A 16,250-nucleotide genomic window follows, 5' to 3' on the forward strand; every position below is an offset into this window, starting at 1 on the left:
TGCTGTAAAAATGTCAATTATAAACAAAAAGTGATAAAACTTTCGAAAACTATAGTTCAATATATATACAATAATGACGCTAAAGCCGAAAATCAGGAGAGCAAAACTTTTTGTTCTATAAGGTGTTATACATTCATCGGCATCTGAAACTCGAAACTTTGCCAAATTTGTTCGAAGCTTTGCTGACACTTGAAATTTGGTAGACACATAGTGTAAATATGCAGAAATCAAAAGCAATTTGCAAAATTCAATTACCTTCATTTTTGCAGCTTTGGTAAGGTTTTATACGTCACCCGAGTTTTATACGTCACCGTTTTTTTAATTTTTGGAAAAATATATATTTATATTTATAAAATATTCCATCACCGTAGATAAACCAGCACAATTACCTACAATTAGAAAAAAATAAATTTCATCGTTTAGATCCTAAACTACTTAACATTTTGCGCCTGTTAGCCGTAGTCATACATTATTCAACATACTAACATAAAACAAAATCGTACGTGTGGGGTAAACCTTTAACTTTCCATTTTCGAGCGCGAGCTCCGCTTTTCGGCGCTTGTATACTATTAGAAATATGCAACAGTAAAAAACAATTGTTTACTTAAAGGTTTACCCCACACGTACGTTTTTGTTTTATGTTGATATGTTTGAATAATGTACGAGTATGGCTGACAGGCGCAAAATGTTAAGTAGTTTAGGATCTAAACTATGAAAATATATATTTTTTTTAATTGTAGGTAATTGTGCTGGCAAATCTACCGTAATGGAATATTTTATAAATATACATAAGTAGAATAGCTGTGCCGATTCTGCTCCACAATTCAAGATGGCGACTGGAGCAGGATCGGCATAGCTTTCAGCCGGCTACGTCACATCGGCTGACGTCTGCGCGGTAGAGGTTGATGACCGTTCGTGCAGAACTAGAAGTATTATTTATATATGGATCTATCATTAGTAGTATGGTTGATGATTTAATTAAAAATCAAATACAGAAAGTTTTATCATTTATTTGTTCTTGTTTATTACAATTCTTATACAATATAACATGTTACAATACATTATTTTTATCAATCCAGGAATTATGTTTGTCATCGTAACCTAACCATTTGACAAAAACTTTATTTCCCTTTTTNAAAAAATTATTTAAAATCTCTTCAGAATCATTCGTATCGTATTATCATTTTCACATCCCATGCCGCATGGTTGAAGATACATTACTATTTTTAATTTTTTCATCAAGTTTAATAAATTTTACTCAGTGTATCCCATAGTCAAACCCGCTCAAATCGGTTTGAGTAGTCATAAATTGGAGAAACCTTCGATTCCGTGGTCTCATTGCACCGTAACCCTATAATCCCATAACCCTATAACCCCATAAACCCGCAAACTGTTAGTTGAACAATTTTTATTGCAAAAACTTTCTTTCACTGATTGCGCAGTCAAAGAAATACGTTTTTTAGTATAGATACAAAGAAAAAACCCGGGAGTAACTATGTAACACAAATCTGTATCTCCTAGATCATGGGTCAATAGGAACCTGCATGCCCTAGGTTAAGAGATTAGGGAGTACACCTAGGTTATGGGGTTATTGTGTTATGAGGTTATGAAAGCTTGCCAACTCACAGACATGTATCTACATCATACATCCCGGGTTACGGGGTTATGGGGTTAGGGAAGCCCGCCAACCCCGTCATATCCTTTTGAACCCCTGATGAATAAATAAAAATATTTCCGTCTTGTTTCATAACGAATAATAAAGGATCAAACATGGAGCCTGATGTAGCTACAGATTCCTCAGATTTTTGGAATGCATTCAAATTTATTTTGGCGCATTTCATATCTTAAAATTAATTGCACTTGAGATTATGTTGTGTACACTTGTAATAAAACCCATTTTCTCCTATCAGAATCTTTTAAGAGGTTAACTCAACAGATAAATCAAAATTACTCTATTGCGAAGATACTAATTGAAACAAATTATTATTTTTTTTTTCTAAAAATATCTTATCAAATGAAGCGAAACAATGTTCTTCGATCCCAGACATCTAGGTATGCAGAAGATATCTCTCAACCCAGGGCTACGTGATCCAACTAGCATTGAATTGTACCCCCAACAACCAGTAAAAAGTAACAGTCTGCATCCAAATATTTCAAATGATTTCGAGAAATTTTTTGCCCAAACATTTTTTACAAGTCGACAATTTTAGAAACTGCCTTACAGAAACTTTACTCACGCCTAGTTTATCATGTACAATTGTTAAAAACTTCTCCCACTTTACTTTACATGATTCGAAGAGGTCATTTTTATGCAAACATTGGAGGAGTACTCATGGTGACTTGACACACACCTACACCAATGTTTGCATAGCACTATCTCTGAATCTTGGACCAGTTATTTAATTAATTCAAAGATGAACGAATATGTCATCCAGTGGTGAAAATGTGCCACCTGGAACACCAAAATTTCAACGAAACTTCGAACATTTAAGCAACATTCCTGGATCTAATATATAAATCTGTTTTAAAATTTAATAAAATATTGCATTATGATCTCATAAATTCATATTAAGCGTATTATTTTCAACTTAAAAAAAATTTATCATATGCAAAAAAGGGAACGGCTTTTGATGTTTCAAATACCTCGAATTTTTCAAATTCCTCTTCAACCTCTTGGTGCTATCAAGATAGAGATCTAGGTACTTTGCACTCCTGCAAAATATACGCCACTTCTATAGATAAAATTGTTTGATTTCGTATAAATACCCGACCAAATCATTACCAATCCAGTCTTAGATCTACAGCTGATGCGAAGATGAAGACTATCGCTTGCTTTGCTGCTCTTGCCTTTGTGTTGGCATTCTCTGTAAGTACAACCATATTATTTTCTTTGTCGAATGAGTTTATATTTGCTAAACAAGTGTTATTATTATAACTTTAATTAATTGAAAGGAAAATCATATGATTACGTTACACATTCAAATATATAGTAATATCGAATTACTTATTGCGTTCAGCTGCAAACTTGAAATATAATTAATATAAACGGAAAAAGTAATATAATTACGTAGAAAACGTAGAAAACTACCTAAAACAAAAATTAATAGAAAGTATTCATTTTATTTTCCTTACTATATGTAACTTTATCATATATGTATTTGCAAATTTAGACAAACTACAGTCATAATTATAAAGGAAAACTAATATAAGATAATATTTTCAGTTCAACGTAAATGGCCATGCCATCGATATTGATAGGGTGAGATCATCTCACGATGACGCCTTCGAAATTGACATTAAAATTAAATCTGAAGCATTAGAAGAACCAGAGCAACCTGAAGATCCCAGAGCTCCTGAAGATCCAGAAGACCCCAGAGCTCCTGAGGACCCAGAAGACCCAAGGGCTCCTGAATATCCCGAAGACCCCAGAGCTCCTGAAGATCCCGAAGACCCCAGGGCTCCTGAAGATCCAGAAGACCCCAGGGCTCCAGAAGATCCTGAAGACCCAAGAGCTCCTGAAGATCCCGAAGATCCCAGGGCTCCAGAAGATCCCGAAGACCCTAGAGCTCCTGAAGATCCCGAAGACCCTAGAGCTCCTGAAGATCCAGAAGACCCCAGAGCTCCCGAAGATCCAGAAGACCCCAGAGCCCCAGAAGATCCTGAAGACCCCAGGGCCCCAGAAGATCCTGAAGAAACACGACCAGCAGTTGCCGAACCAGAAGATCCAGAGGATCCAAGGGCACCTGAAGATCCAGAAGATCCCAGGGCTCCCGAAGATCCAGAAGACCCCAGGGCCCCCGAAGATCCTGAAGATCCCGAAGACCCCAGGGCTCCAGAAGATCCTGAAGACCCCAGAGCTCCCGAAGATCCAGAAGACCCCAGGGCTCCCGAAGATCCCGAAGACCCCAGGGCTCCTGAAGATCCCGAAGACCCAAGGGCTCCTGAAGATCCAGAGGACCCCAGAGCTCCCGAAGATCCAGAAGACCCCAGAGCCCCCGAAGATCCAGAAGACCCCAGAGCCCCAGAAGATCCTGAAGAACCACGACCAGCAGTTGCCGAACCAGAAGATCCAGAGGATCCAAGGGCACCTGAAGATCCTGAAGATCCCAGAGCTCCCGAAGATCCAGAAGACCCCAGGGCCCCCGAAGATCCTGAAGATCCCAGGGCTCCAGAAGATCCTGAAGATCCCAGGGCTCCAGAAGATCCCGAAGATCCTAGAGCTCCTGAAGATCCTGAAGACCCCAGAGCACCCGAAGACCCAGAAGACCCAAGGGCTCCAGAAGATCCAGAAGACCCAAGAGCTCCAGAAGATCCAGAAGACCCAAGAGCACCTGAAGATCCAGAAGATCCCAGAGCTCCTGAAGACCCAGAAGACCCAAGGACTCCTGAAGATCCCGAAGACCCCAGGGCTCCAGAAAATCATATTCTAGAAATTGACATTCAAATTAAATCGGAAGTATTAGAGGAACCAGAGCAACCAGAAGATCCCAGAGCTCCTGAAGATCCAGAAGACCCCAGAGCTCCAGAAGATCCAGAAGACCCCAGAGCTCCTGAAGATCCTGAAGACCCCAGGGCTCCTGAAGACCCCGAAGATCCCAGAGCTCCTGAAGATCCCGAAGACCCCAGGGCTCCAGAAGATCCTGAAGACCCAAGAGCTCCTGAAGATCCCGAAGACCCCAGAGCTCCTGAAGATCCTGAAGACCCCAGGGCTCCTGAAGACCCCGAAGATCCCAGAGCTCCTGAAGATCCCGAAGACCCCAGGGCTCCAGAAGATCCTGAAGACCCAAGAGCTCCTGAAGATCCCGAAGACCCCAGAGCTCCTGAAGATCCCGAAGACCCCAGGGCTCCAGAAGATCCCGAAGACCCCAGGGCTCCAGAAGATCCTGAAGACCCAAGAGCTCCAGAGGATCCAGAACGACACAGATATTAATTAAATCAATTTCTACTAAAAGCTGTTTCTCAGATACATATAGAGATTCATGTAGATACAACAAGTTCTAATAACATGTAACATCCATTAATGTTGTAAAAATAAAAGCTTAAATGGATATCAAATATTTCCTTTACTTACATAAAGTAATTTCAATATTTACAGAAATAATTGAAAACGGCATTTACTTCTTACTATTAATAACAAAACAGTAAAAGAGAATGAAATTTTCATAGGACCTAACAACATTTTTTTATACTTGTGCTATTTAGAGATGGAGTTTTTATGAAGGAAAATGTTAATTACGTTTTTCAGAGTAGAGCTAAAATTTACTGTAATAATTAATAATGGTACATATAAAAAAAGACTGAAGTACATATAACTTGTTCTCAATTGACAACAAATGTACTTACATAGGAAGTACTTCCGAAACACTTCAGATTGACTTTGTAGGTTCCAAAAAGCCAGACCTCCGAAAGAGTTCTTGTTTGTTTTCCCCAGACACCTCTCGCATTACCATTTACCAAAGAGAAAGAGTCTTATTCTCTCAAACTGTTCTGGCTCACAATGATAAATACAAATACTTGAAAAATATTTATATATGCTTGTGTGTTTCTCTCGGGGATGTCTAAAATTGAAATATTTAAATAGCAGAATTGTAGAGGAACACTTCAGGAGCAGTTCACCGATAAATGGAAAGCAGCTATTAAGTCAAGGTCAAAAGCCATGGTCAGAAGCAACAAAACTATATTTATATGAGATGTTTGGATTGCAAGAACATAGAAGAATATACAGGATGATTCGGGATAATCGCATCAAACTGCAGAAATGGATTATAAGTCAAAATAATAAAAAAAACTCAAATGTTGTTATGCGATTTTCACTTATTGTCAAACGTACATTTCAACAAAAACACTTATTTGTTGATATTCTATTAATCCTAGCGTTCTTTGATTAAATGCTCAAAAACACCATTGACCTCTAAACACTTTCTCCTGATTGCTGCATGTCTTTTTTTAATAAGTGCTGCAGTACGTCGAATTAGTGCATCCCGAGTGTTCACTCTAACTTTGTACACTTCATTTTTAAACCAGCCCCATAAACAGTCTAGTATGTGAGGTCTGGAGATCTTGGAGGCCAACTAATAGGATCACCGCGGTCAATCCAACGCCTTGGAAACCTCTCGTTCAAATGTAGCTTGATTGGATGAGCGAAATGTGCAGGAGCCCCATCGTGCCCATCGACCAATCAAATCTAGAATCCATTACTGGAGTTTGGTGCTATCATCCCAACTCACCCTGTATATTTCGATCATCTACATTTTTGACCTGACATTATTTTATATGCCCGACTTTAAACAAATACGACCACTAAATGTTTGGATTTTTCTATACCTGAGTGTAATCGATGTTAAAATATCTTAAAAGAGCTACAGAAACTTGAAACCGATAAGCCGAAAATACAAATCGCCTTCTCGATATTCAAAGCGGTTACTTGCTTTCCTCATTAATAGAACAAAAACAACGTCATGTCTTGTCCGTTTTCTCCTATAGCCACTGTATTTCATTGGTTAGGATTTGAGGTAAACAAGAAAGTGGCAACTACAGTCACCGTTTCGAAAATTATCATTCTGTAGTGGTGGGAACTGTTATTTTATTTAAAGCACATTTGTACAGAATCAAAATTAATATTCGTTATTTGTGGATTGCAATCTATTTTTTAAATTCAGTTAGAGATTATGTGTTTACTATGAAAATCGGTGAAGTGTCGATTTTTGTGTTTCCAACTGTCAGTTTTCTATTCTAAATTACCTACTTGCGTGTAGTGTGAATTATTTTTGTGCAACTCAATAGTATGCGCTTCTGGGAGGAGACAAAAAATTAAAATATAATTTGTAACACGTGTTGTTAAATGGGATGAGGTAAGTTCCATTTTCAATCGAAAGTATTATCTTTAGGATTTGACAGAAACGACTAATGACGTCATCAATTATATTTTTTTCAGAAACATACCCAAATTTTTCCCTGTTAAAAATCTCTCTTTTTTTCATATAAACTTTTATTAGAGAATTTTTTCTGCATTAATTCCCGTTTAAAAGTTATAAGCAATATCGTCTTAAAGAGTCTCAAAAGAAATACCACCTAAAAATCACATCAGCTGTGAAAGGATCAAGTGGTTGTTGGAAAATATATAAATAATTGAACGTTCGTTGTTCAAAGTGCATAAATGTCATTAAGAATAAATAAAAGGATTAAACTCGATAATTCTGTAATAAAGTTAAAACAAAAGGTGATGATAACAATAACTAAATTTAAAAAGTGAGGCAAACACTTTCATACTACATACATATTACAATCTATTCTCTATATGACCTCTCATTTCAAGACACATATCCAATCTTCGCCTGACTTCTTTGTGGGCTGTGTTTTGACGTTTAACTCAGTACAAGCGTTTGTGATGTTGTCTTTCAAATGATTAATATCTCGCGGTGTTTTTTAAAACCCCCCATAAAAAATCGAGGGTTGTTAGATCTGGAGAGTTTCGGGCCACTGAATAGGTCCATTAAGCCATGCATTTTTTTGGGAAAGTATTATCTAAATATTGCTACTCAATCCTGTACTTGTGGGGTGGAGCCCCGTCGTACTGAAATCATAGGTTTCTCCTTAGCTGCAGAGGCACATTCTCCAGAAGCGCAGAAAGTTCTTCTTGTAGGAAAATTAGGTAACTCACGCTGTTCAATGTATGTTCAGAAAAATAAAGGCCGATTCTCACTTGCGTGCGAGGCATATGCTCGGCACAGGCAAGGCACCGGTTCGGCAAAATATCTTAACCATTGTATCTTATGGGTTTTGAGGGGTGTAATTCACACTATACGTGCAGCGTCTCGGCAAGCAACAGACTTTGCACGCGACGTTCTTCCGAAAGAATATTTGCAGGGCATGTGCCGTGCATGTTCCGGCAAGTGTGAATACTCTCCAGGCAGTCAACTTGCAATCATAGGGTTTTTAGTTGAGTTTCGTCAGAACAAGATGAAATTCTTATTGAATATATCAGAGAAAATGAGGTTATTTACGATTTTTCTCACAAAAAATACTCAGACAGTGTCTACAAAAACATGATATGGAAAAAAATTGGCGAGAAATTGCAACAAGGTAGGTATATTTATTAAACATGTATTAATCTATACAGATATATTAAAACAAACACAATTTCTTAACAATAAAATTTTGTAATTTAAANGATTATTCTCGGGAATAATCACTGTGGCTTTTATTTGCGTAGCAAGTGTCAGATAGTTGTCAAAATAATTACCTAATTGTGTCAACGCGATATATAAAATGGGTGAAAATCATCGGTTTAGTACCTTTTCTGATGCAGAAATAACAAAAAAGATTGTAGAAACTACTTCGAAAAATACTCTAATAAGTAATCAGTCTATATGGAGACAATTTAAGACCTTCACCAAAGAAAGAAATTATATTCTGGATCAATCTACTACAACAGCTACTCTGGCATTGATTTTGAAAGATTGGGCTTATAACATGAAAAGAAAAGACGGAAATGATTATAAAGAAGCAGTAATAAAGACAATGTGGAATAAAACGGCAAAATTAGTTCAAGAACTTTACTTTAATAAGTATAACAGGTCCTTTGATCCTTTCCATGATATAGAATTCAAAAATGCTCGAAATGCAAGAGATGCAAAAAGAAAAATTTTACAAAAACATCCTGAAAAGCACAAACAAAGTTCTGTGGCACTTTCTAATACAGAACGTCATTTTCTTTTTCGGGAATTTTTATTTTCTTGCTCTTCTTCATCTAAGATTAGAACAATTTTTACCAAAATGGAAGTCGCGAACATTATTTCACAAAGCTATGGAACTACTACCTGCGGCATGCCTGTCGCAATGTGAATAGTCTCTGAAAACTCGGCCCATGCCGAGCATGTGCCCTGCCGTTGCCGATCCGGTTTCTTGCTCGTCTAATGAGAATCGGCCTTAAGGCCCAATGAAATGCCTACCGATGATGCCGCACCATACATTTACTCCAAAATGTCCTTGGTTTCAGACTAGATTTACAATGTGAGGATTTTCAATGGACCAGTAATGTTCGTTGCGCCTGTTTGGCAAACCATTACTGACACACCGCGCCGCGCTATTATTCCATGGCTAGAAATTGGCCTCAATGATTTGGGATCGAGGGGGATTATCCCTCTTCATCCTGTCTCATCTCGTGTAGGCCTGGACAGCCTTCGTAGGTGGGCCCCATCCGTCGTCTACCCCGACCGCAAATGCGGCCGGTGTAGGCGCTTTGTGGGACCTCCTTTTGTCCTGGCTGGGCCCCGCCGGCTAGGGCCCTTTCTTCTGGCGCTCTTCTTGCTTCGCCGGCTCGTCTGTGTAAACCCCGGGGGTGTGTCATGTTTATGTGTGGTATGGTTGGGTAGGGTAGTGCGGCTATGCAGCCTGGGATGCGCTTTGCTAAGGTGGCCCTTACGCTAGCGCGGGAGGGGAGGGGTAAGGAGGGTATGGGGAGTGTGTATGTGTGTGTGTGTGTGTGTCGTTGTCTTCGTTTCTTGATCCTGGCTGTCTCTGAAACAGAAAAGGTTAGCGGGCAGGGGGGGGGATGTCGTTGGGGTGGTCACCCAGGGTCAAAAAGTTGGTGTCTAGGTCTTTTGTGTTTGTCGGTCACGTCGGGTACGTAGTCAACGGCTTGCCTGAGGAGGGGATTGTCATGTCTAGCGGCTACGTCAAATCGTTTCTCCGCGTTTTGTCTTATTGTCTGTGTAGCGTTTGTGTATTGTAAGTCTCGTAATATGTCAGAGTTTCTTACGTACCAGGGCGCGTTGGTGGCCGTGCGGAGGGCTATGTTTTCCACAGCCTGTAATGACTTTAAGTGGCTTTTTGCCGCGTGACCCCACGCCGTGGAGGCGTAGGTTAGCTGCGGTTGAAGTACCACCTTGATAAGCGTTCGCTTATTCCTTAAACTGAGGGTGTTTCCACCTTTGAGTAAGGGATAGAGCCTAGCCCTGGTGGTCTTCGCTCGCGCCACCGTCTCCACGATGTGCGGTTTCCACGTGAGACGCTGGTCCATCGTCACGCCCAGGTATCGTGTTTGTCTATTCCAGGAGATGGGTTCCTGGGATAGTGTCAGTCTGTCGAGGTTTTGTGGGATTTTTCGTTTGGTAAAAAGGATAGCCGAACTTTTGTTGGGATTAATTTTGACTTTCCACCTGTTGCACCAGGTTTCAAGTTGGTCTAAGGAGTTTTGGAGGAGGGAGACGGAATATCTAGGATCTACGGATTGGGATGTGATTGTCAGGTCGTCGGCGTATAAGTATATGTTGGTGTTGGGGGGATGTGGGATGTCGGAGTTGTAAATGGTGTATAGGTGTGGGGACAGGACGGTGCCCTGGGGGACACCGGCCTCCATGGGACGGGTGGTGGAAAGGGAATCTTGGATTTGGATGCGGAATTTTCGGTGGTGTAGGTAGGATTTTATGAGTTTGGTAAAGGATATGGGATATTGGTTGGTGAGCATTTTCATCAGTCGTATCGAAGGCATTTGCGACGTCCAGGAAGACAGCACCAGTGTACTGTCCCCTGTTGAAGGCCGCCGTGATGTGCTCGGTAAGGCGAAGGATTTGGAGTTCAGTGGAGTGATTGGGTCGGAAGGCGAACTACTCGTCTGGAATGACTTGCAGTTCTTGGGAGTGGGTTCTTAGACGGGTTAGGATAGATAGGGAGCAGGCTAATGGGCCAGTAGTTGGATGGGATGGTGTGATCTTTGTTGGGTTTTGGGATAAGGATTATGTTTGCTGTTTTCCAGCGGTTAGGGAAGTGTCTTAGTCTGAGTGTCGCGTTTGTTATGTTTAGTAGGGCCATGAGGCCCCATGAGGCCCTTGTGTGGTAGTCGTTTAAGTGTCGTGTTATGTATATTGTCGGGTCCGGGGGCTTTTCTGTTTTTCAGTCTGCGTATTGTCAGTCTTAGTTCGTCAGGTGTTGCGGGGGGATTATGTCATTGTCACTGACACACCGACTTTCGTCCGTCCGAAGAACGTGCAGAAAAAGGTTCTGGTTAACAGTTTCTTCATTTACTACAATTTGTGCTATAAAATTAAGTCTGTTTTCAATGTGACGCTCAGGCAAACACTCTAAATTGTGAATTTTATAGTCATGATACCCACTGGTCCTTAAAATTCGTTGAACGGCTGATTTATCCAAATACAATTCCCGACTAGCCTGCCGTATAGAATTTCGCGGATTTTGTTCCAAATACTGTAAGAATCTAGCTGTGTTAAGATTGTTTCTTATCCTTCGGTGTATTATTTGATTTTTCCTAATAGAAAATGCATCTTCACTTCGTCGCAAGGTCGCCTCCAATCTTGTAAAGATTCTATGATCAGGAATGAGGCGCTCTGGATACCTTTCTCGATATAACTCTACAGCTCTTCTTGAATTTTTTTGTGACTAGCCGTAAATTAGCAACATATCAACTTTTTCTGAATGAGAAAACATTTTGTAAGTACATGAAGATTATGTATGAGGTTTGTTGACTAAACCAATTTTGTAGTAACTAAATGTTAAGTACCCTATTTTTAATAGGTATCTGTGTTTATCAATTACAATTGTTTTTTAAGTAGTTTTATACGTTGGCTTTTAAGATATTGCAAATTTAAACTTTATGATAGTACCCAATTTTACTTACTGGAGAAGAGAATTAGAAAAGAAGTTGAAATTACTGACCGTCGACTTTTCCAACATATTCCTTGGACTAATGAAATGAAATAATAACAAAAATTGATATTGTTGTCTCCATTGAAATCTTACATGTAAATAACGAAATACACAACCACGTCCCCATCGTTATAAATGTCTAGTGTGGCATCATCAAAAATCGTTTAATTTTATTGACTATTTTTCTGGAATTATTTGCTTTTTCTCGATGAATAACTTCCAGAACTTCTTAAAATTAAACAAAATTAAACAGTCGCAAAGATCCAATGTGATATCACCATTTAAGTAATACTTATAGCTAGAGATGGATCTTTTATATACCAGTGACTTCCTCCTGACTTCCCACCATTATATTAAATTTTGTGCAACACCTTAAGAAATATCACAGAGAGATAAAGCTGGCAACAGAAAGAAGGCCTATAGAGAATTTGTTAAAGCAGGTAGTGTTAGTTGCTAGATCATACAAATTCATCGTATTGTATGTTTGACTTTGACTAGGTACCCCTATGATTTATTTTTCAAATAATACTTTTATTTTTATTTATTATTAAGTGTAATCTCATTTCCTCTATTTTACATTTTTGTTTTATCTACTCATTTGTCAACTTGAAACAAATATTTGGCACTTGAAGTGACAATTAAATTATTAAAACAGTTGGTAATTAACGATCGTCATGGAATACTTGTTTGATTTACGTCTAATGGGATTTTTTACATTTGTTTTACGAAGGATGTTTATGCATACCCTCAACATGGTGGAGATGAGGAAAAATGTCTCATTTCAGATATTCCGAAAAAGAAAAAAATAAAGTCTCATTTAAAATCATGAGACAACTGTTTTGCCGACAAACATCTGCACGATTTTTCTTTCTGTTGTTCGAGCATCAAACGCGGTACAAATTTTGCTGCAACTCTATGCATGTTCAATTTTCCAGTCAAAATTTCATGGCATGACGCAATTGAGATGCTAACCTCTTCTGCAATTTCTCTGAGAGTAAATCAGCGATTTACACGCACCAGATCTTTGAGTTTCTCAACGTGGCAGTCACCAGTTGAAGTCGAAGACCTTCCTGGTCGAGGATCATCTTCAATTGACTGAGGCCCACTTTCGTAAAAACCATTCAGATTGTTTCAAAACTACATCCAAAAATGTTAGATGATTTCGAGAAATTTACTACCCAAGCAGTTTTTTATCAGTCGACAATTTTGAAATCCACTTTGCACAAATTTTACCCACGCCTACTCATGCACAATTGTTAAAAGCTTGTCCCACTTACTTTATGATTCGAAGAGATCATTTTTTTGTGCAAAGATTGGAGAAGTACGAATAGGGATTCTTTAGCATAAATATTCGAATGGATTTTTACTCAGAATAACTTGAAACGCAAACACCTATACCAGTTTTTGCATCGCACATAAATATATCTCAAGACATCTGACACCGGCTGATGAATCTGGGACCAGCGATTTAATTAATTAAAGGTAAACAAACGTGTCATTCACAGGTGAAGATGGGATGACGCGGAATTTCATAAATTTAAGAAGCATTTCTTGATTTATTGCATAAATCTTAAAATATCGCATTATAATTTCGTGAAGTCATATAATGGGTGTTAATTTCAACTTTGTGTCATGTTATGCACAAAAAACAAAGGCTTTTGATGTTTCAAATGTTTCAAATATTTCAAATTCCTCCTTAACGTCTTACGTGCTATTAAGATAGAGATCTAGGTACTTCACATTCCCGCAAAATATTCCCCGCCAAAGTTCTCGAGATAGAACTGTCTAATTTTGTATAAATACTCGACCAAATCATTATTAATCCAGTCTGCAGCTGAAGTAACAATGAAGACTATTGCTTGCCTTGCTGCTCTTGCCCTTGTGTTGGCACTTTCTGTAAGTACATCCATATTTTCTTAGTAGAATCAAATTTACATTATTTGCTTAACAAGTGCTATTTTTATAACTCATAAAAATTATAATTCTGTATCATAACTGAAAAAAAAACTGTCTAAATACATTTGTGTTCAGCCGTTAATATGAAATTTAATTTTTACAAACAGAAATGATTAGTGCTCGTAGAAAATTACCTGCAGACAAAATCTGAAAATTGAAACTAATAAAAAGCATTAATTTTTATGTTTTGAATATTATGTATCATTTATTCTGTATGCGCATATTCTATACAAATTTCGACAAACTGCAATAATAAGGAAAGAGTAATATAAGAAATATTTTTTTCAGGTCAACGTAAGTGGCCATGCTATCGATATTGATAGGGTGAGATCATCTCACGGAGATGTCTTCGAAATTGACATTAAAATTAAATCTGAAGCATTAGAAGAACCAGAACAGCCAGAAGATCCCAGAGCTCCAGAAGATCCAGAAGATCCTAGAGCCCCAGAAGATCCAGAAGAGCCCAGGGCTCCTGAAGACCCAGAAGATCCTAGAGCCCCTGAAGACCCAGAAGACCCCAGGGCTCCTGAAGATCCTGAAGACCCCAGAGCTCCAGAAGACCCTGAAGATCCTAGAGCTCCAGAAGATCCAGAAGATCCAAGGGCTCCTGAAGACCCAGAAGATCCAAGAGCCCCTGAAGACCCAGAAGACCCCAGGGCTCCTGAAGATCCAGAAGACCCCAGAGCACCCGAAGATCCTGAAGACCCCAGAGCTCCCGAGGACCCAGAAGATCCAAGGGCTCCTGAAGATCCAGAAGATCCAAGGGCGCCTGAAGATCCTGAAGAACCACGACCAGCAGCCGACGAACCAGAGGATCCTAGGGCTCCTGAAGATCCAGAAGACCCAAGAGCCCCTGAAGATCCCGAAGATCCCAGGGCTCCTGAAGATCCCGAAGACCCCAGAGCTCCTGAAGATCCCGAAGACCCCAGGGCTCCTGAAGATCCTGAAGATCCCAGAGCTCCAGAAGATCCCGAAGACCCCAGAGCACCTGAAGATCCTGAAGATCCCAGAGCTCCTGAAGACCCAGAAGACCCAAGGGCTCCCGAAGATCCAGAAGACCCCAGAGCTCCTGAAGACCCAGAAGATCCCAGGGCTCCTGAAGATCCAGAAGATCCCAGAGCTCCAGAAGACCCAGAAGACCCAGAAGACCCAAGACCAGCAGCTGACGAACCAGAAGATCCTAGGGCTCCAGAAGACCCAGAAGATCCTAGGGCTCCAGAAGATCCAGAAGACCCCAGAGCTCCTGAAGACCCAGAAGATCCCAGGGCTCCTGAAGATCCAGAAGACCCCAGAGCTCCTGAAGATCCAGAAGATCCCAGGGCTCCTGAAGATCCAGAAGACCCCAGAGCTCCTGAAGATCCAGAAGACCCCAGAGCTCCCGAAGACCCAGAAGACCCCAGAGCTCCTGAAGATCCAGAAGACCCCAGAGCACCCGAAGACCCAGAAGATCCCAGGGCTCCCGAAGATCCTGAAGACCCCAGGGCTCCTGAAGATCCAGAAGACCCCAGGGCTCCCGAAGATCCAGAAGATCCCAGAGCTCCAGAAGACCCACGACCAGCAGCTGACGAACCAGAAGATCCTAGGGCTCCTGAAGATCCAGAAGACCCCAGAGCACCTGAAGACCCAGAAGACCCCAGGGCTCCAGAAGATCCTGAAGACCCCAGGGCTCCTGAAGATCCTGAAGACCCAAGGGCTCCTGAAGATCCCGAAGATCCCAGAGCTCCTGAAGATCCTGAAGACCCCAGAGTTCCAGAAGACCCTGAAGATCCCAGGGCTCCTGAAGATCCTGAAGACCCCAGGGCTCCTGAAGATCCTGAAGACCCCAGAGCTCCAGAAGACCCTGAAGATCCCAGGGCTCCTGAAGATCCTGAAGATCCCAGAGCTCCCGAAGATCCAGAACATCCAGAACGATTCAGACATTAATTAATTCAACTTCTATTAAAATTTGTTAGTCAATACATAATTAGATTCAGATAGATATAACAGATTCTAATAATATGTAACATCCGATAATACTGTAAAAGTAAAAAAATAAATACATATCAAATAACAGTTCTATTACTTACATAAAATAATTTGAATATTATAAAAATAAAGACATTATTTGTTATTTCTTACAATTAATAACAAAGTTATTGAAATTATTTTTATAATACTTACCTATCAAGTTTGTATAATTTAGAGATAGCAGGAAAATATTAATTGGTTTTTTAAACTGTAGAACTAAAATTGATCGCATCTGTCATCTAAAAACGACGGGTGAATAATTTCTAAAGTATACATAGGTTTAATTAACTAATAGTATTCATCAGTTTTTTTTTATTAGAACTGGGTACTTTTCCCAATATTTGAATAGAATATAGAACACCGCTACCGCGCAATCAAAGAATCTGAAAAGTCGATCTCAAAATCGAGATATTTGCTTATATCAGCTGATAACCATCATATTTACACACTGCTATATTCGAAATTTCAGTCTGAACACTCGTTATTAAATTATTAACGCAAAAATTGTAGTATATTTACTAGAAATTTAAGATAGGTAAATAAAGTTGCTGTCAAATATTTGCTTTATTATTTTTATATTTATAATGTACAAACATAAAAACGAGTACAAATGCTTACCGAAC

At 39.6% G+C, this 16,250-nt stretch overlaps 2 protein-coding genes across 2 annotated transcripts; both read left to right on the forward strand.

Moving 5' to 3' along the window:
* Nucleotides 1-2,800: 2,800 nt before the first annotated feature.
* LOC111691791 (sporozoite surface protein 2-like) lies at nucleotides 2,801-5,050 on the forward strand. Its single transcript, XM_023455142.1, has 2 exons — nucleotides 2,801-2,866; nucleotides 3,224-5,050. Exons 1-2 carry the CDS (start codon nucleotides 2,816-2,818, stop codon nucleotides 4,928-4,930), a joined length of 1,758 nt encoding a protein of 585 aa, XP_023310910.1. The 5' UTR covers nucleotides 2,801-2,815; the 3' UTR covers nucleotides 4,931-5,050.
* Nucleotides 5,051-13,495: 8,445 nt separating this feature from the next.
* LOC108909824 (sporozoite surface protein 2-like) lies at nucleotides 13,496-15,670 on the forward strand. Its single transcript, XM_018714252.1, has 2 exons — nucleotides 13,496-13,560; nucleotides 13,909-15,670. Exons 1-2 carry the CDS (start codon nucleotides 13,510-13,512, stop codon nucleotides 15,541-15,543), a joined length of 1,686 nt encoding a protein of 561 aa, XP_018569768.1. The 5' UTR covers nucleotides 13,496-13,509; the 3' UTR covers nucleotides 15,544-15,670.
* The last annotated feature ends 580 nt before the right edge of the window (nucleotides 15,671-16,250 follow it).

Source organism: Anoplophora glabripennis, unplaced genomic scaffold (genome assembly GCF_000390285.2).
Source record: "Anoplophora glabripennis isolate ALB-LARVAE unplaced genomic scaffold, Agla_2.0 scaffold554, whole genome shotgun sequence".
NCBI classification, from domain to species: domain Eukaryota; kingdom Metazoa; phylum Arthropoda; class Insecta; order Coleoptera; family Cerambycidae; genus Anoplophora; species Anoplophora glabripennis.

What these genes read in the sequence shown, in the direction of transcription:
- LOC111691791 (XM_023455142.1), top strand. Translation starts at nt 2,816, where the DNA reads ATGAAGACTATCGCTTGCTTTGCTGCTCTTGCCTTTGTGTTGGCATTC. An exon ending in CCTTTGTGTTGGCATTCTCT is followed by an intron (nt 2,867 to 3,223) that starts GTAAGTACAACC and finishes TAATATTTTCAG; the next exon opens with TTCAACGTAAATGGCCATGC.
- LOC108909824 (XM_018714252.1), top strand. Translation starts at nt 13,510, where the DNA reads ATGAAGACTATTGCTTGCCTTGCTGCTCTTGCCCTTGTGTTGGCACTT. An exon ending in CCCTTGTGTTGGCACTTTCT is followed by an intron (nt 13,561 to 13,908) that starts GTAAGTACATCC and finishes TATTTTTTTCAG; the next exon opens with GTCAACGTAAGTGGCCATGC.